The 19,523-nt window shown below is 45.1% G+C and overlaps 1 protein-coding gene across 6 annotated transcripts in view; it reads right to left on the reverse strand.

Annotated features, from left to right (window-relative positions):
• Nucleotides 1-19,523, reverse strand: part of LOC116980283 (E3 ubiquitin/ISG15 ligase TRIM25-like) — a 39,297-nt gene that overhangs the window by 15,235 nt on the left and 4,539 nt on the right. For 2 of the 6 annotated variants that reach the window (XM_033032352.1, XM_033032350.1), the window contains exons 1-4: nucleotides 5,755-6,372; nucleotides 5,583-5,678; nucleotides 3,241-3,471; nucleotides 290-312 (exon numbers count right to left, since the gene is read on the reverse strand). In XM_033032352.1, coding sequence (XP_032888243.1) covers nucleotides 290-312; nucleotides 3,241-3,471; nucleotides 5,583-5,678; nucleotides 5,755-6,324 — 920 coding nt within the window. In that variant the 5' untranslated portion in view covers nucleotides 6,325-6,372. Of the gene's footprint in view, nucleotides 1-289; nucleotides 313-3,240; nucleotides 3,472-5,582; nucleotides 5,679-5,754; nucleotides 6,373-9,813; nucleotides 10,015-10,609; nucleotides 10,746-10,796; nucleotides 10,898-14,973; nucleotides 14,997-18,613; nucleotides 18,845-19,523 lie in introns of those variants that run through there. The other 4 variants (XM_033032355.1, XM_033032354.1, XM_033032353.1 and 1 more) reach the window with 4 other exon arrangements.

Here is a 19,523-nt window from a genome sequence, read left to right on the forward strand (position 1 = left end):
TCCAGAAGTAATATCTACCTCATTGGAGATCCTCGGACTATCTTTGATCAGACTTTACTGGCTTTACCTTGCACTAAACATTATTCACATTATCCTGTATCTGTACACTGTGAATGGCACGATTGTAATCATGTATTGTCTTTCCGCTGACTGGTTAGCACGCAACAAAAGCTTTTCATTGCACCTCGGTACACGTGACAATAAACTAAACTAACTATTCAATACTAGCCTCATAATCAATTCTGCTCCCAGTCTGTCCACATCAGCAACATATCACACTGAGACTCACCTTGAAAGAAGCTGCTTTGCATCCTGTCAATGAAAGAAAGGAAATCAATTAAAGTCAAAGAAAGCAACAGTGACTGCACTTCAGATCAGAGAAAGCTTAGAATAAGAGTCTTAGTTATACAACAAGCAAATCGGCCCTTCAGCCCAACGCATGTATGCCGACCAAGATGCCTCGCATTATGCCAATCCGATTTTCCTGCATTTGCCGCATATCCCTGTAAACCTTTCTTATCCATATATGTGTCCATCTGTCTTTTAAATGTTGCTGTAGTCTCTGCCTCAACTACCTCTTCTGACAGCTCGTTCCATACACCCACCACCCTCTGCATGAAAAACTTGTCCTTCAGGTTCCTATTAAATCTTGCCCCTCTCACCATAAACCTACAGTGCCCTCCATAATGTTTGGGCCAAAGACCCATCATTTATTTATTTGTCTCTGTACTCCACAATTTGAGATTTGTATTAGAAAGAATCACATGTGGTTAAAGTGCACATTGTCAGATTTTATTAAAGGCCATTTTTATACATTTTGGTTTCACCATGTAAAAATTACAGCTGTGTTTATACATAGTCCCCCCATTTCAGGGCACCATAATAGAAACATAGAAAATAGGTGCAGGAGTAGGCCATTCGAGCCTGCACCGCCATTCATTATGATCATGGCTGATCATCCAACTCAGTATCCTGTACCTGCCTTCTCTCCATACCCCCTGATCCCTTTAGCCACAAGGGCCACATCTAACTCCCTCTTAAATATAGCCAATGAACTGGCCTCAACTACATTCTGTGGCAGAGAATTCCAGAGATTCACCACTCTCTGTGTGGGTTTGGGACACATGGCTTCACAGGCTATCTAATTGCTCAGCTGTGTTTAATTGCCTCCATAATGCAGGTATAAGAGAGCTCTCAGCACCTAGTCTTTCCTCCAGTCTTTCCATCACTATTGGAAACTTTTATTGCTATTTATCAACATGAGGACCACAGTTGTGCCAATGAAAGTCAAAAAAGCCATTATGAGACCGAGAAACAAGAACAAAACTGTTGGAGACATCAGCCAAACCTTAGGCTTACCAATATCAACTGTTTGGAACATCATTAAGAAGAAAGAGCACTAGTGAGCTTACTAATCACAAAGGGAACTGGCAGGTTAAGGAAGACCTCCACACTGATGACAGAATTCTCTCTATAATAAAGAAAAAATCCTCAAACACCTGTCCAACAGATCAGAAACACTCTTCAGGAGTCAGTGGGGATTTGTCAATGGCCACTGTCCGCAGAAGACTTCATGACCAGAAATACAGAGGCTGCACTGCAAGATGCAAATCACTGGTTAGCCGCAAAAATACGATGGCCAGGTTACAGTTTGCCAATAAGTACTTAAAAGAGCAACCACAGTTCTGGAAAAAAAGGTCTTGTGGACAGATGAGACGAAGATCAACATATCAGATCGATGGCAAGAGCAAAGTATGGAGGAGAGAAGGAACTGCCCAAGATCCAAAGCATACCACCTCATCTGTGAAACACGGTGGTGGGGGTGTTATGGCCTGGGCATGTATGACTGCTGAAGGTACTGCCTCACTTATCTTCATTGATGATACAACTGCTGATGGTAGTAGCATAATTAATTCTGAAGTGTACATCCTATCTGTTCAAGTTCAAACAAATGCCTCAAAACTCATTGGCCGACGATTCGTTCTACAGCAAGACAATGATCTCTAAAGCAACAAAGACGTTTTTCAAAGCTAGAAAATGGTCAATTCTTAAGTGACCAAGTCAATCACCCGATCTGAACCCAATTGAGCATGCCTTCTTTATGCTGAAGAGAAAACTGAAGGGGACTAGCCCCCAAAACAAGCATAAGTTGAAGATGGCTGCAATACAGGCCTGGCAGAGCATCACCAGAGAAGACACCCAGCAACTGGTGATGTCCATGAATAGCAGACTTCAAGAAGTCATTGCATGGAAAGGATAAGCAACAAAATACTAAACATGACTACTTTCATTTACATGACATTGCTGTGTCCCAAATGTGATGGTGCCCTGAAATGGGGGGGGGGACTATGTATAAACACAGCTGTAATTTCTACATGGTGAAACCAAAATGTATAAAACTAGCCTTTATTAAAATCTGAAAATGTGCACTTTAACCACATGTGATTTTTTCTATTACAAATCTCAAATTGTGGAGTACAGAGGCAAATAAATAAATGATGGGTCTTGGCCCAAACATTATGGAGGGCACTCTATGTCCTCTGGTTCTTGATTCCCCTAGCCCTATGCATACACCCTTTCTATTCCTCTCACAATCTTTTACACCTTTATAATGTCACCCCTCAGCCTCTTGTGCTCCAAGCAATAAAGCCCTCCCCTGCTCAACCTCTCCTGGTAGCTCAGGTCCTCGATTCCTTCTTTACAAGAGAATGGGATCCAAGTTAAACCACCATGTTGTTAAGATGGAAAGGGTGTATTACACATTTACGAGGATGTTGCTAGCACTTAAGGACCTGAGCTATAGGGAGAGGCTGAACAGGCTAGGGCCGCTATTTCACAGAGCACAGGAGGATAAGGGGTGATCTTATAGAGGTGTACAAGATCATGAGAGGAGAAGATTGGGTAAATGCACAGTCTTTTACCCACAGTAGGGGAATCAAGAACCAGAGGATGTAGGTTTAAGGTGAGTGGGGAAGATTTAATAGGAACCCACGGGCCAACTTTTTTACACAAAGTGTGGTGGGTGTATGGAACGAGTTACCAGAGGGGGTTGTTAATGCAGGTACTATCAGAATGTTTAACATTTGGACAATACATGCATAGGACAGGTTTATAGTGATATGGATTAAACACAGGCAGGTGGGACCAGTGAAGATGAGGCATGTTGGTCGGCATGGATGAGTTGGGCCGAAGGGCCTGTTTCCATGCTGTATGACTCTTTGACTTCATGACAATGAGTACCTGAAGAAAGGAGAGAGGATCCTTCTGCTCTTGATCCTGGACCTCCTTTTCTATGATTTTCATATCTTCCATCTTTTTTAACAGTGATTCAGAGTTGCTCGTGATCTGGGAGAGCACTCGCTGCATCTCCTCATCGATCATCTCCAGAGAGGACTTCTCATCTTCTTCCAACTGCTTCCTCCATTCAGAGAACGTGGCCGACAGTTTTTCTTTCAGCTCCTTACTGAATCTCTGCAAACCCAACCAGAGCAAGAACTTTCAATTATATCAAGCCAATAATGCATTAGAATTCTCCAAGGTTCTTCACAAAATAGTTGGAGCTATGAAACATAGGAAGATATATGAGAATCTGTTTGAGTGCAGTTCTGGTTACTCAGACTAAATTTTGGAATTTACCAGGCACTCACCAGGAAGACTCCAGCAGTTCAAGAAGGTATCTCACCAATTTCTTCTGTATCGCAGTCAGGGATGGGCTGAAAATGCCTGTTTACTAGTGATGTTCAAATCCCTGAGAAAAATCCCTTTCTTAAATAAGCAGATCAAGATTGCATTCAGATCTTAGCAGGTGGTCACCAAAGTATTTGACATTAAAGCAAATTTTCCAAACTTCTGTTCCATCCCATCTTAGAACATGGAACATCGAACAGTACAGCACAAGAACAGGCCATTCAGCCCACAATGTCTGTGCGAACATGATGTCAAGACCATCTCTTATCTACCTGCACATGATCCATAACCTTCCATTCCTTGCATATCCATGTGCTCATCCTAAAATATCTTAAATGCCACTATCCTTCCCATCTTCACCACCCCCGGCAGCGTGTTCCAGGCATCTACAAACTAAAATACCTGCCCCGCACATCTTGTTTAGACTTTTCTCCTCTCACCTTAAAACTATGGCCTCTAGTTTTTGATATTTGCATCATTTGAAAAAGGTTCTGACTTCAACCCTATCTATGCCTCTCATAATATTTTATACATCTATCAGCAATCTCTGACGCTTCAAATTGAGAGATTATGTTGAATAATGTTAAATTAGCTCTGTAGAAGTACTCCACAAGCAGCCCTACCAAAGTCTAGCTTAGATGTACGAGGATGTTGCCAGGAGTTAAGGGCCTGAGCTACAGGGAGATGTTGGGCAGGCTAGAATTTTATTCCTTTGGAGCGCAGGAGGATATGGGATGATCTTATGGAGGTTTATAAGATCATGAGGGGTTTAGATCTGATAAATGCAGAGTCTTTGACCCAGAGTAGGGGATTGAAGTACAAGAGGACATAGGTGTAATTGGAGGGGTAATTAAACCTGAGGGACAATTATTTTTACACAATGGGTGGTGGATATATGGAATTAGGTGCCTGTGGAGGTAGTTGAGACAGCTCCTCTCACAACATGTAAAGGACATTTGGACTGGTACATGGATAGGATAAAGTTAAGTAGGATATGGGCCAAACGCACTTGTGTAGATGGGACATGTTGGTCAGCGTGAACAAGTTGGGCTGAAGGGTTTGTTTCTAAGCTGCATGACTCTTGTAAAGCTGTATCATGAGTGGGGCGGCAGACGGTAGAGTTGCAGCCTCACAGCGCCAGAGATCCGGGTTCGATCCTGACTACTGGTGCTGTCTGTACATAGTTTGTACCAAATATACTAGAGGAGCTCCTCTATAATCTTTGGTTTGTACGATCTCTCCGTGACCTGTGTGGGTTTTCTCCGGGTGCTCCGGTTTCCTCCCACATTCCAAAGACATAGAGGTTTGTAGGTTAATTGGCTCTTTGACTCAATGTTTTCACCACTCCCGTACCAAACAGCGTTGCCTGGATTACAGCACTATGGGGGTGTCATCCTTTCTATTTATAGTCATGCAGCTGTAACAGGCCATTCAGCCCTACCTGCCCACACAGACCAACATGTCCCATCTACACTAGCCCCACCTGTCTGCGTTTGGCCCACATCCCTCCAAATCTGTCCTATTAACTACCTGTCTAATTGTTTCTTTGGGATAGTTCCTGCCTCAACTACTACCTCTGGCAGCCTCGTACCATACACCCACCATCATTAAATTTTTCCCGCCTCACCTAAAACCTGCATCCTCTGGTTTTCGATTCCCCAACTCTGGGCAAGAGACTCTGTGCATCTACCTGATCTATTCCTCTCATGATTTTATACACCTCTATAAGATCACCCCGCAATCTTCCTGTGCTCCAGGGAATAGTCCTAGCCTGCTCAACCTCTCTCTGCAGCTCAGACCCTCCTGCTGACCTTCAGACGCACAGTTTCTAAAGGAAATATTAAACATTGTGAAGAAACTCCGCTCTAAATCCAGTGGCACACAGTTTTTCCTACCTTGCATTCAATTTCTGATTGCTTCAGGTCTTGCTGTTCACTTGACCAATCCTTCTGCACTTTACGGAGGTTCTCGAACTTGTCCTTCAGTATCCCCTGGGGGAAAAAAAAGTGAAACATTTAACGTCATGAATATATAACGAGTTTCTAACTCATGTAGACCGTTGCTCACCTTGACCTTTTCCTGTCCGACTTCCAGACTCAGGAGAGAGTGGGATTTGTGTTTCCCGATGATGGTACAGGACACACACACGCACTCCTCTTCCTGCTCGCAATAGAACTCAAGAACCTTCTTATGAGTTGGGCACTGCCTGGTGGTGAAGTCGGCAATGGGCTCGATCAGCCCGTGGTCCTTGTAGATCTGCTTGGTCAGATGCGGCTGCAGATGGTGGGAGCAGAAGGAGGTTTCACATCTGAGGCACGTCTTCACAGCCGGGGATGGGCTGTCGATACAGTACTCACACATCACGGGACTGGGCCGGGCAGCAGGGGCAGTGGGCTGGCTCTGGCTGTACTTCTCCACGATGTTCTGCAGAGTGTGGTTCTTCACCAGGCTGGGCCTGGGGTTGAAGTTTCTGTGACATTGAGGACAGTTGACTCCACACATGAACTCCGAATGGTCCCATGCATCGCTGATACATTTGGCACAGAAACTGTGCTGGCAGGGCAGTGCCACAGGGTCCTGGTACAAGCTCAGACACACCGCACAGGTCAATTCTTCCGTCAAGCCTGCAGCCGCCATTCTGCCTTGCCCCAACAGTGCAGAGCAAGGTCCGAAAGGAAGAACGTGGATTCGAGGAAATCACTTACTTTCAGTTTCAATGTTTGTCTGAAATTTAACCCCTCGAGCTCTGCGCTTGCCCAGCCAGGTTACATGTTGAAGAGAGACACAGTGCTGGAGTAACTCAGCAGGTCAGGCAGCATCTCTGCAGAGGAGGAAAGGGTGACCGTTCAGGTCAATATAGTAGATATATTGTAAGCATATATATATATATACACACACACAAATAAATATATGTGGAGGAAGGAACTGCAGATGCTGGTTTAAACGGAAGACAAAACATTGCTGGAGTAACTCAGCGGGGCAGGCAGCATCTCTGGAGAGAAGGAATGGGTGACGTTTGTGTGTGCATGTATATACACATATATGTGTGTGTGGGAATATGTGTGTGTGTGTGTGTGTGTAGAAAGGAACTGCAGATGTTGGTTTACATCGAAGATAGACAAAAAATGCTGGAGGATCTCCGGGTCTGGAGGTGTGAAATGCGGGCAGAGCTGCCAACTCTCACGCATTGAATGTGAGACTCACGCATTTCGCCCAATTCTCACGCTGATCACAGAATTTCTCGCGCTCTGTCGTGAGAAATTCTGTGATCAACGAGATTTTCAAAACTAATATCAACTGCATGGGCCGCGGGTATTGGAGAGCAGGGGGGGAGGGAGGGACGGAAGCAGAAGCAAAGGCGGGGGCAGAAGCGGATGGGGAGCCGGGGCTGGCGAGTGTTTGCTGGGCTGGCGAGTCGCTCGCTGCAGCTCCGGCCATGGAGCAGCTTCAGTGCAAGTCTCGGGCTGTCGGAGGCGTCGGAAGCGTAACACCGCGGCCGTGAGTTTCCGTGCCGAATTCGCCCTGGTGACCGGCATGGACCAGGCTGTGGCTCGGTGCATCTTAGAGGACCAATCAGTGCCTGCTGGAAGTAGGTACCAAGCACTGGGTAGAAGCGGTGGAAGATAGTGGCCTTCAAATGGGGGTGGTTGGAGAAAGCATCCTGCTTGCCCGCTAGATTTTCACTTACTGTAACTGCAAGAAAAATTTTCCCGGTTGGGGAGTTCAGAACCAGGGGTCACAGTTTAAGAATAAGGGGTAGGCCAGTTAGGACTGAGATGAGGAAAAACTTTCTTCACCCAGAGAGTTGTGAATCTGTGGAATTACACAGTGGAGGTCAATTCACTGGATGTTTTCAAGAGAGAGTTACATTTAGCTCTTGGGGCTAGCGAAATCAAGGGATATGGGAAAAACAAGAAAGAGGTACTGATTTTAGATGAACAGCCATGATCATGTTGAATGGCAGTGCTGGCTCGAATGGCTTATTCCTGCACCTATTTTTCTATGTTTGAGTATATGGCAATAAAACTTGACCACTTGATTTTGAATCATTCATGCTTGGTGGAGGTATAATGTAGTCATAGAGTGATACAGTGTGAAAACAGGCCCTTCGGCCGAACTTGCCCACACCCGCCAACATGTCCCAGCTACGCTACCTGCTTTTGGTCCATACCTCCAAACCTGTCCTATCCATGTATCAGTCTAACTTTTTCTTAAATGTTGGGATAGTCCCTGCCTCAACTACCTCCTCTGGCAGCTTGTTCCATACACCCACCACCGTTAGTGTGGAAAAAGTTGCCTCTTAAAAATACTTCAAACAAAACACATTGAAATCATACTTCTACAATGCACTAAAGCATGATTTTAATACATCAAATATCAAAAAGTCTCTAACATGGGAGGGGGGCAACCTCCCCCCACTCAGTTGCTCCACTCCCTCGCCGGTTACCCCCAAGGCCTGTGATTGCTCAGCCCCCCCACTTTCAAAAATGCTCTGCAGCCCCTGGTTCAGACGGAAAGCACTGCCAGATGTGAGCGGGAAACTGAGGCCAGTTGTCCGTGATGTCTAGATCCAAATGTTCAGCGTTCGTGTTTCAGAGTTGGCTAATGTTATTGATTTGTAATTAGCCTGATTTGTAATTAGTTGACAAAACCTGAATTTATTCAATGGAATGTCCAGGGGGATGGGATAAGTAATATTAAAATGACATGCAAGGTGTCAGGCTGTCTGTCACAACATACAGCCCCGATAACCCATTATTTCCTTCAGTTAAATATTGGGAAGGTAGCACTATTGTCATTTGCCACTCAACTATTATGTTTGTTTACCTCACTGACTATTTCTAACCTCCTCCCCCCCCCTCAGTTCCTTTGACAGGTTGAATAGAAATCCCCAATCTCGTTGTTTTATTAATTGAATACGTAGATGAACATCCTCAAGGAGTCAGATGGAAACGGATTCAGATGCGATATTTAAGAGTTTGTTCAAAGAAGGAGCATATTTTAAAGGAGTGACAGAGATACTTGCAGGGAAATGTGTGAGGAGGTTATTATTTTACTTTAGTTTTAGCTTGAACCAGGACATCTGATGAGTCAAAATTTAATATCGTAATTGTGCTTAAACTGACTCCAACCAACCACGTAATGAATATCATCCATTCCAGAGATTTTATTTTTCTGATGCCATTTAAACTTCACTTGGATTTCAATCACTTCAATGTAATTGGGAATGGGGAGCATTGGAACAAAAAATTTCCCTAGTTACATATTAACTGTAATATAATAATGTATGCATGTTGGTATGTGAGACGCTTGGTCTCACGTAGCATCGGTAAGACCAAGCGTAGGCTTGGCGATCGTTTCGCCGAACACCTCAGCTCGGTCCGCATTAACCAACCTGATCTCCCGGTGGCTCAGCACTTCAACTCCCCCTCCCATTCCGAATCCGACCTTTCTGTCCTGGGTCTCCTCCATGGCCAGAGTGAACACCACCGGAAATTGGAGGAGCAGCACCTTGGGCAGTTTGCACCCTAGCAGCATAAACATTGACTTCTCCAATTTCCGGTAGCCCTTGCTGTCTCCTCCCCTCCTCAGCATTCCCTCAGCCCTCAGGCTCCTCCTCTTCCTTTCTCCTTTCTTCTCCCCACCCCCACCCCACATCAGTCTGAAGAAGGGTTTCGGCCCGAAACGTCACCTATTTCCTTCACTCCATAGATGCTGCTGCACCCACTGAGTTTCTCCAGCACTTTTGTCTACCTAATAGTTTATAGTTTGTATCTTCCCCAATGTAACTGAGGGGATCCATTGTGTTTAACTGAAGCTTCTTTGTTATTAACCATGTGCTTATGGTTGTTTTATTAGTATAAGGATGTGTGTAAATCCTCTGTATCGCCAGTCTGAACAGCGCCAGCTTTTGTTGTGGACGCTTTGTGCACATCAATGGCTGTTTTTCTATTTCACCTTGGTGACTTAGTAAAGGCCTTTTTACAGAGATTTTTGACTCTTTGAATTATTCTGCCTTTGAGCGGAACGGACTTTAACACGCCTGGTAACATTTGTACAGCAAACCTGAAATACTCTCTGCCAAAAGCTGCAATATTCCACACGCAAAGTCAGAGGCACCATTAATTGCATCGGGAAACTGAGTCTTTATATGTAGAGGCACGGGTCAGCAATGGTTGCACTTGTAACTAGTGTAACTGACGGGATTTTTCTTCGATAGTTTCCAGGATGCTTCTTTGGTACTTTTGATATTCGTTCATCTTCATTTGGATAGAAGATGTGATGGTGGACAGGTCCACGTGGACATCCTGAGATGTAGTGTTTCTATAATGAAAGAGTGAACTAGTTATAGTTTAGTTTAGTTTAGAGATACAGCATAGAAACAGGCCCTTTGGCCCACAGAGTCCGCACCGACCTGCGATCACCCCGCGCATTTAACACAATCCTACACACACTGGGGACAATTTACACATACACTAAGCCAATTAACCGACATGCCTGTACATCTTTGGAGTGTGGGAGGAAAACGTGGATCTTGGGGAAAACCCATGCGGTCACGGGGAGAACGCACAAACTCCGTACAGACAGCACCCGTAGTCAGGATCGAACCCGGGTCTGCGGCGATGCAAGCGCTGTAAGGCAGCAACGCCACCATGGCCGCCCACAAATTTCCATTCAGAAGCTTCAAGTAATCACATTTTCAGGTGGCACAGCGGTAGAGTTGCTGCCTTACAGCGCTTTCAGCAGCAGAAACGTGCGTTCAATCCCACTACGGGCGCTGTCTCTACGGAGTTTGTCCGTTCACCCCGTGACCTCTGTGGGTTTTCTCCGAGATCTTGAGTTTCCTCCCACGTACATTTTTGTAACTTTGTGGCAACTCTTTTGTGCACTTTGTATGCAAAAACAAAGAATTTCACTGTACCTAGGTGCAGGTGGCAATAAAATATCATCAGCATCAGCCACCGCAGCAGTATCATCATCAGCAGCAGCAGCCATTGCATCAGCTTCATCTGCATCTCCATCATCAGCATCTCCATCATCACCATCTCCATCATCATAATCAGCATCATTATCATCAGCAACATCATCATCATCATCATCATCATCATCATCAGCATCATCAGCATTAGCATCATCATCATCAGATTGGATTGGATTTGTATTCACAGCACTATATTGAAAAACTCTGTTGTACCCATAGACGGTGTACCTAAAATAATAACAATAATGAAAAGAGTTAGTTAGAATAAATATGAAAATTTTCCCAGACAGTGGGTTACAGAAATCAAAGTTTTTAACTCGCTGTAAACCCTTCATCACATTAATTTTTAATTTCTGACTCAGTTAGCAACCTTGCTGCTAAAATTAAATGAGAGAGAGAGAGAGCAGAGAAGATTTACGAGAATGTTGCCAGGACTTGAGGGCCAGGTTAGCCGGGAAGTGGTGTTGGGTAAATTAAATGGATTAAAGGCCGATAAATCCCCAGGGCCAGATAGGCTGCATCCCAGAGTACTTAAGGAAGTAGCTCCAGAAATAGTGGATGCATTAGTAATAATCTTTCAAAACTCTTTAGATTCTGGAGTAGTTCCTGAGGATTGGCGGGTAGCAAACGTAACCCCACTTTTTAAGAAGGGAGGGAGAGAGAAAACGGGGAATTACAGACCAGTTAGTCTAACATCGGTAGTGGGGAAACTACTAGAGTCAGTTATTAAAGATGGGATAGCAGCACATTTGGAAAGTGGTGAAATCATTGGACAAAGTCAGCATGGATTTACAAAAGGTAAATCATGTCTGACGAATCTTATAGAATTTTTCGAGGATGTAACTAGTAGCGTGGATAGGGGAGAACCAGTGGATGTGGTGTATCTGGACTTCCAGAAGGCTTTCGACAAGGTCCCACATAAGAGATTAGTTTACAAACTTAAAGCACACGGCATTGGGGGTTCAGTATTGATGTGGATAGAGAACTGGCTGGCAAACAGGAAGCAAAGAGTAGGAGTAAACGGGTCCTTTTCACAATGGCAGGCAGTGACTAGTGGGGTACCGCAAGGCTCAGTGCTGGGACCCCAGCTATTTACAATATATATTAATGATCTGGATGAGGGAATTGAAGGCAATATCTCCAAGTTTGCAGATGACACTAAGCTGGGGGCAGTGTTAGCTGTGAGGAGGATGCTAGGAGACTGCAAGGTGACTTGGATAGGCTGGGTGAGTGGGCAAATGTTTGGCAGATGCAGCATAATGTGGATAAATGTGAGGTTATCCATTTTGGTGGCAAAAACAGGAAAGCAGACTATTATCTAAATGGTGGCCGACTAGGAAAAGGGGAGATGCAGCGAGACCTGGGTGTCATGGTACACCAGTCATTGAAAGTGGGCATGCAGGTGCAGCAGGCAGTGAAGAAAGCAAATGGTATGTTAGCTTTCATAGCAAAAGGATTTGAGTATAGGAGCAGGGAGGTTCTACTGCAGTTGTACAGGGTCTTGGTGAGACCACACCTGGAGTATTGCGTACAGTTTTGGTCTCCAAATCTGAGGAAGGACATTATTGCCATAGAGGGAGTGCAGAGAAGGTTCACCAGACTGATTCCTGGGATGTCAGGACTGTCTTATGACGAAAGACTGGATAGACTTGGTTTATACTCTCTAGAATTTAGGAGATTGAGAGGGGATCTTATAGAAACTTACAAAATTCTTAAGGGGTTGGACAGGCTAGATGCAGGAAGATTGCTCCCGATGTTGGGGAAGTCCAGGACAAGGGGTCACAGCTTAAGGATAAGGGGGAAATCCTTTAAAACCGAGATGAGAAGAACTTTTTTCACACAGAGAGTGGTGAATCTCTGGAACTCCCTGCCACAGAGGGTAGTCGAGGCCAGTTCATTGGCTATATTTAAGAGGGAGTTAGGTGTGGCCCTTGTGGCTAAGGGGATCAGAGGGTATGGAGAGAAGGCAGGTACGGGATACTGAGTTGGATGATCAGCCATGATCATATTGAATGGCGGTGCAGGCTCGAAGGGCCGAATGGCCTACTCCTGCACCTAATTTCTATGTTTCTATGTTTCTATGATACAGGGGGAGGTTGAGCAGGCTAGGACTTTATTCATAGGTTGAGAAGTTATAGGTGCGATACCCTAACCCCAACACAATGTGCTCTAATTTTGCACACTAATCTCTTGTGTGGGACCTTGTCAGAGGCTTTTTAAAAGTCCAGACACACCACATCCACTGGCTCTCCCTATGCATTCTACTTGTTGCACCCACAAAAAAATCCTGAAGATTAGTTAAGCATGATTTCCCCTTCATAAATCCATGCTGACTTTGACCGATCCTGTCACTGCTTTCCAAATGCGCTGCTATTACATATTTAATAATGGATTCAAGCATCTTCCTCACTACTGATGTAAGGCTAACTGGTCTATACATGGATGGGTACATGGAAAGAAAAGGTTTAGAGGAATATGGGCCATACACAGGCAGGTGGGACTAAGGTAGATGGGGCATGATGTTCGGTGTGGGCAAGTTGGGCTGAAGGGCCTGTTTCCACGCTGTATCATCACTCTATGTCTTTGACTCTCCTGTTTCCACTAATCAGCTCAACCCCTCCTGCACCCCCCCCCCCCCCAATCACCTCTCTACGCTGGCCATCCAACCCCCCCCCCCCCCCCGACACTCGGTCCTGTCTCTTTGCCTCCATAGATGCTGCTCATGCTCAACTCACCCATGCCGACCAACATGTCCTATCTACACTAGTCCCATCTGCTTGCGTTTGGCCCAAATCCCTCGAATGTAGAATCCAATGTGAGAGATCGGGGGGTTGAGGGAATGATCTGCACACCCCCATGATCCAGGTTTAACATGGAGGTAGACAGAAAATGAGGTGGGCGGCACAGTGGCGCAGCGGCAGAGTAACTCCCCAATGACTCTCACATGTACCTGTCTAAATGTTTCTCAAACGTTGGGATAGTCCCTGCCTCAACTACTTCCTCTGGCTGCTCGTTCCATACACCCACCACCCTTTGTGCGAAAAGGTTATTCCTCAGGTTCCTATTAAATCTTCTGGTTCTCGATCCCCTTACTCTGGGCAAAAGACTCACTGAGTCCACACCGACCATCAATCATCCCCATACACCAGCGGCAATTTACATAGGGCCAATTAACCTACTCGTCTTTGGGATGTGGGAGGAAACTGGAGCACCTGAAGGAAACCCACGGCAACATTGGGAGAGCATGCAAACTCCACAAAGACAGCGCCCAAGGTCAAGATCGAACCCAGGTTTCCGGCTCTGTGAGGCATCAGCTCTACCTGCTGTGCCACTGTGCTACCCTGGGATGAATATGAAGTTGAAGAAAGACCCCATGGCACTCTATGGTGGGACTCACATATGATGAAAGAATGGGTCGACTGGGCTTGTATTCTCTGGAATTTAGAAGGATGAGAGAGGATCTTATAGAAACATATAAAATTCTTAAAGAGATTGGACAGGCTAGATGCAGGAAAAATGTCCAGAACCACAGGGCACAGTTTAAGAATAAGGGGTAGGATATTTGGGACTGAGATGATGAAAATCATTTTCACCCAGAGAGTTGTGTGAATCTGTGGAATTCTCTGCCACTGAAGGCAGTGGAGGCCAATTCACTGGATGTTTTCAAGAGAGTTAGATTTAGCTCTTACGGCTAAAGGAATCAAGGGATATTGGGATAAAGCAAGAACGGGGTACTGATTTTGGATGATCAGCCATGATCATATTGAACGGCAGTGCTGACTCGAAGGGCCGAATGGCCTACTCCTGCACCCATTTTCTATGTTTCTAAGTAGGATAGTGAGTAGGGTAGTGTTAATGTATGTGGGAGAAAACCACGCAGGTCACGGGGAGAACGTGCAAACTCCGTACAGACAGCACCAGAAGTCAGGTTCGAACCCTGGTCTCTGGCGCTGTAAGGCAGCAACTCTACCGCTGCGCCACTGTGCAGCCCATAATGTTACCACATTATCTGAATAGTTGGATAAGAATACACCCTGACTCACAATCAAAATGCATTCAGATCATCTCTTCTGGTAACAATGTCAGGGATGGCCCTTCACAATGCATCTACCCAGGTAAAAATCTTCCTAAATGTAAGATTATTATTACTCTCTCAACAGCTTTTCAAGAAGAGACCCTGTTTGTCAAGGTGGTTAACACTGCTACCAAAAGGATTCCATGCTTCAACCAGTCTTCTTCTATGAATCCCTTTCCCATTTAATGTATATATTCCCAATGGAACCAAGTCTTCACTTCGGACTTACCTCGCAAGGAGCTGCTTCACGTCCTGTCAATAAAAGTGAAAAAAGCAGTCAATACATATTTAAATAAATATAGTTCATAGATTTCAGGGACAGAATTAGGCCATTCGGCCCATCAAGTCTACTCCACCATTCAATCATGGCTATTCTAACTTTTCCTCTCAACCCCATTCTCCTGCCTTCGCCCCATAACCCGACACCTGTACTAATCAATAAACTTTAGAATATATATCAATACAAACCTACTGAATAATGAACAGCCTGGATAGTATGGATGTAGAGAGGATGTTTCCAGTGGTGGGAGAGTCGAAGACCAGAGGGAACAGCCTCAGAATAAAAGGACGTACCTTTAGAAAGGAGATGAGGAGGAATTTCTTTAGGCAGAGGGTGGTGAATCTGCGGAATTAATAAGCGAGTTCGGTATTTCGATAAACACAAGGTATCATGGGATTTATCAAAAGTGAAGCAGCGCTGTATAAACTGTGTATGAATTGTTAACTATTCTACCAAGGAATTAATCTAGAATTCTGTTAACTCAATAGCTTCCTTTCTTGTTCTGCTGTTCACACATTACTGACACAGTCCGAGTTCTAGTTCAGTACATTAATCAGCAATTGTGAGATATTGAGAAAGTTAAAACATTTATTATTTTCATTCATTCCTTAATGTGTTTGCTACTGGAATAAGAACATATTGTGTTTGAAACATTTTTGTATCTTTATTCATAATTTATGAGTAAAAATATATTTAATCTGAGGCAGGCAGCGACTGTATCAGTGTGATGTGGGCTGATGCTTTAGCTACAGGCGGTGTGAATGTACCGTTAAGGCAAAGATTCATCTCCGAGGAAAACTGAGTACAGGGTTGGCCATGTGAAGAGGCCGCCAATCCGATATAAGACATTTAACTGCGAAATGCCTGCCCTTTAGTATTGGATAGATTGAGTGGAGGGTCTGGGGTGTTCCAAGTTTGCGGTGGTTGCGGTGTGTTTCCCCCAGCCATCTCGCCCAGTGCATGTTGACCAGCACAGTTCGCCAGCCCTTGTCAGCAGAGGGTCTTTGTGCAGGTGTTACCCGAAGCCCAAAGGTTTTCTGGATGTTCTGTGTTAGGATCGGGCTCGCAGCGGGCTAGCGAGAGGGCTCACAGATCAGATCAGCCCAGGTTGCGGAGTGGCCAAAGGGGGGATTTTAATGGGTCGTTATTAAACTGTTCCTTCTGTGCGGCATCACCAGCTCTCTCTCTCTCCCATATCCCCCACCCCAACTGTTTACATAGTCGGACTGAAAAAATGCTCCCACTCATTTAACGGGTTGGCTCCGCGTTTGCCCACTCGCTGGGGCGGGCGGCACCGCCTTCAAAGAGAGCGAGAACAGGCATCCGTTCTCTCTCCCAAATGGTCTCATTAAGATGTTCTGTCACACAGTTTACTCTTGTTAAGTTACATCTGCCATGTTTTCTCTGAACCCTTTCATTTCATTCTCCCCCCCCCCTCAAAAACAAACAATTAAAAATGCGTGTTATTCATCATCACGATCTCGAAGCATAAAGCAATAAAACCAACATTTTCATCGTAGTTTTGTACAAATGAAACATAAATCACCCAGTTAATAGTTTTGAAAGCAGTATTTTCTAATTTTGAAGAAGCAAAACTGGAAAATACGGACAACTCACAGGTCTGTATACACACAGCAGCTCAGCTGGCGAGAATGTTTATCGTGAATGACCTATGACCTAGGCATGCGCAGTTGAAATACCAAACTCGCTTATTGTCACAGACGGCTGTGGAGGCCAAGCCATTGGGTATTTTTAAAGCAGAGATTGATAGATTCTTGAATAGTAAGGGCATCAAAGATTACGGGGAGAAGGCAGAAGAATGGAGGTGAGAGGGGAAAGTAGATCAGCCATGATCGAATGGCGGAATGGTCTCAATGGGCTGAATGGCCATATTCTGCTTCTATGTCTTATGATCTTATGAATTAAACCAAGAGTGCATTTGCTTCAGTGAAGAATCACAATTACGCAGGTCCTTCAGCCCATTGACTGTCAAGCACTCATTTACACTAAATACATTTTATTCTCCACATATTCTCATCAACTCCCCACAGCTTCCACCACTTATAACGATACACGACGGTTCGGTTCAGGTTTATTATTGTCACGTGTACCGAGGTACAGTGAAAAGCTTTGTACTGCATGCTATCTGAACAGCTCAGATATACCATCCATAAATAAAATAAAATCAAACTCAAATACAACAGGTAGAGCAAAGGTGAAGATACAGAGTGCAGAATATCGTTCTCAGCATTGTAGCGCATCAGTTCCAGAGACAAAGTCCAATGTCTGCAAAGGGGCAATTTACAGTAATAATTTAACCCCTCATGGCCTTATATATAGTTTAGACTTCAGAGATACAGCGCGGAAACAGGCCCTTCAGCCCATCGACTCCACGCTGACCAGCAATCACCCAGTATACGAGTACTATCCCACACACCAGGGACAATTTACAATTTTTGCTGGAGCCAAATTAACCGACAAACCTGCACACCTTTGGAGTGTGGGAGGAAACCAGAGGATCCAGAGAAAACCTACGCAGGTCACAGGGCGAACGTACAAACTCCGTACAGAGAGCACCCGTAGTCAGAATTAGAAACATAGAAATTAGGTGCAGGAGTAGGCCATTCGGCCCTTCGAGCCTGCACCGCCATTCAATATGATCATGGCTGATCATCCAACTCAGTATCCCGTACGTGCCTTCTCTCCATACCCTCTGATCCCCTTAGCCACAAGGGCCACATCTAACTCCCTCTTAAATATAGCCAATGAACTGGCCTCGACTACCCTCTGTGGCAGGGAGTTCCAGAGATTCACCACTCTCTGTGTGAAAAATGTTCTTCTCATCTCGGTTTTAAAGGATTTCCCCCTTATCCTTAAGCTGTGACCCATTGTCCTGGACTTCCCCAACATCGGGAGCAATCTTCCTGCATCTAGCCTGTCCAACCCCTTAAGAATTTTGTAAGTTTCTATAAGATCCCCTCTCAATCTCCTAAATTCTAGAGAGTATAAACCAAGTCTATCCAGTCTTTCTTCATAAGACAGTCCTGACATCCCAGGAATCAGTCTGGTGAACCTTCTCTGCACTCCCTCTATGGCAATAATGTCCTTCCTCAGATTTGGTCCAGGTTCGCTGGCGCTGTGAGGCAGCAACTCTACGCTGCGCCACTGTGCCGCCCATAGCTCCATAAGGTCATCCCTTGTTCTCCTGCACACCAAGGAACACCTGTATCGAATGATGATCTAGTTGGAAGTAAAAATGGTGGAAAGCTGCCAGGGAGGCGGGTGTTAATGTTTTCATTGCTCTCAAAGGACATCTTAGGTGACCTGATGAGTTGGTTGACCCGATGACCTGTTTCCAATGCTTGATGACTCTTTGACTAAATACTTTAATTTAATTTAGTTTAGTGATACATTGTGGAAACAGGCCCTTCGGCCCATCGAGTCCACGCCGAGCAGCGATCCCCATGCATTAACACTATCGAACAATAGGAACAATTTACATTTATACCAAGCCATTTAACCTACAAGCCTGTACACGTTTGTAATGTGGGGGGAATATACTGCAGTGACTCTGTGCTTGGACCAGTACCTGAATAAAAGAGAAAGCATCCTTCTGGTCTTGGTCTTGGCATTCCTTGTCTATTAGTTGAAGTTTATCCATCTTTTCTACCAACGAGTCAGATTCGCTCTTGATGCAGGAGAGCACTCGGTGTTCCTCATCATCGATCATCTTCAGTACAGTCTTCTCATCTTCTTCTAATTGCTTCCTCCATCCGGAGAACTCAGTCGACAGTTTTTCCTTCATCTCCTTGATGTGCCTCTGAAGATTCAACCAACACAAACTTTACAGTTTAGTTTAAAGATACAGGCCCTTCGTCCCACCGAGTCCGCGCTGACCTGCGATCCGCGCACACTAACACTGCCCTAACACACATTAGGGACAATTTACATTGATACCAAGTCAATTAACCTACAAACCCGTACGTCTGGAGTGTGGGAGGAAATCGGAGCACCCGGCGAAAACCCACGTAGTCACAGGGAGAACGTACAAACTCCGTACAGACAGCACCCGTAGTCAGTATTGAACCTGGGTCCCTGGCGCTGTGAAGCAGCAACTCCAACGCTGCACTACTGGTAGAGTTGCTGCCTTACAATGCCGGTGACCTGGGTTCGATCCCGACTACGGGTGCTGTCTGTACGGAGTTTGTTCGTTCTCCCAGTGACCATGTGGGATTTCTCCGAAATCTTTGGTTGTCTCCCACACACCAAAGACGTGCAGGTTTATAGGCTAATTGGCTTGGTATAAATGTAAATTGCCCCTAGTGGTGTTAATGTGTGGTGATCGCTGGTCGGTGCGGACTCGGGGCCAAAGGGCTAGTTTCCACGGTGTATCTCTAAACTAAACTAAAAACTAAAGATTAGGGCATTGAGGAAATGAACTCTACACATCCATGATCATGGTTCAACACGGAGATAGACACAAAATGCTGATGTAACTC

Source organism: Amblyraja radiata, chromosome 14, assembly GCF_010909765.2.
Source record: "Amblyraja radiata isolate CabotCenter1 chromosome 14, sAmbRad1.1.pri, whole genome shotgun sequence".
Classification (NCBI taxonomy): Eukaryota; Metazoa; Chordata; class Chondrichthyes; order Rajiformes; family Rajidae; genus Amblyraja; species Amblyraja radiata.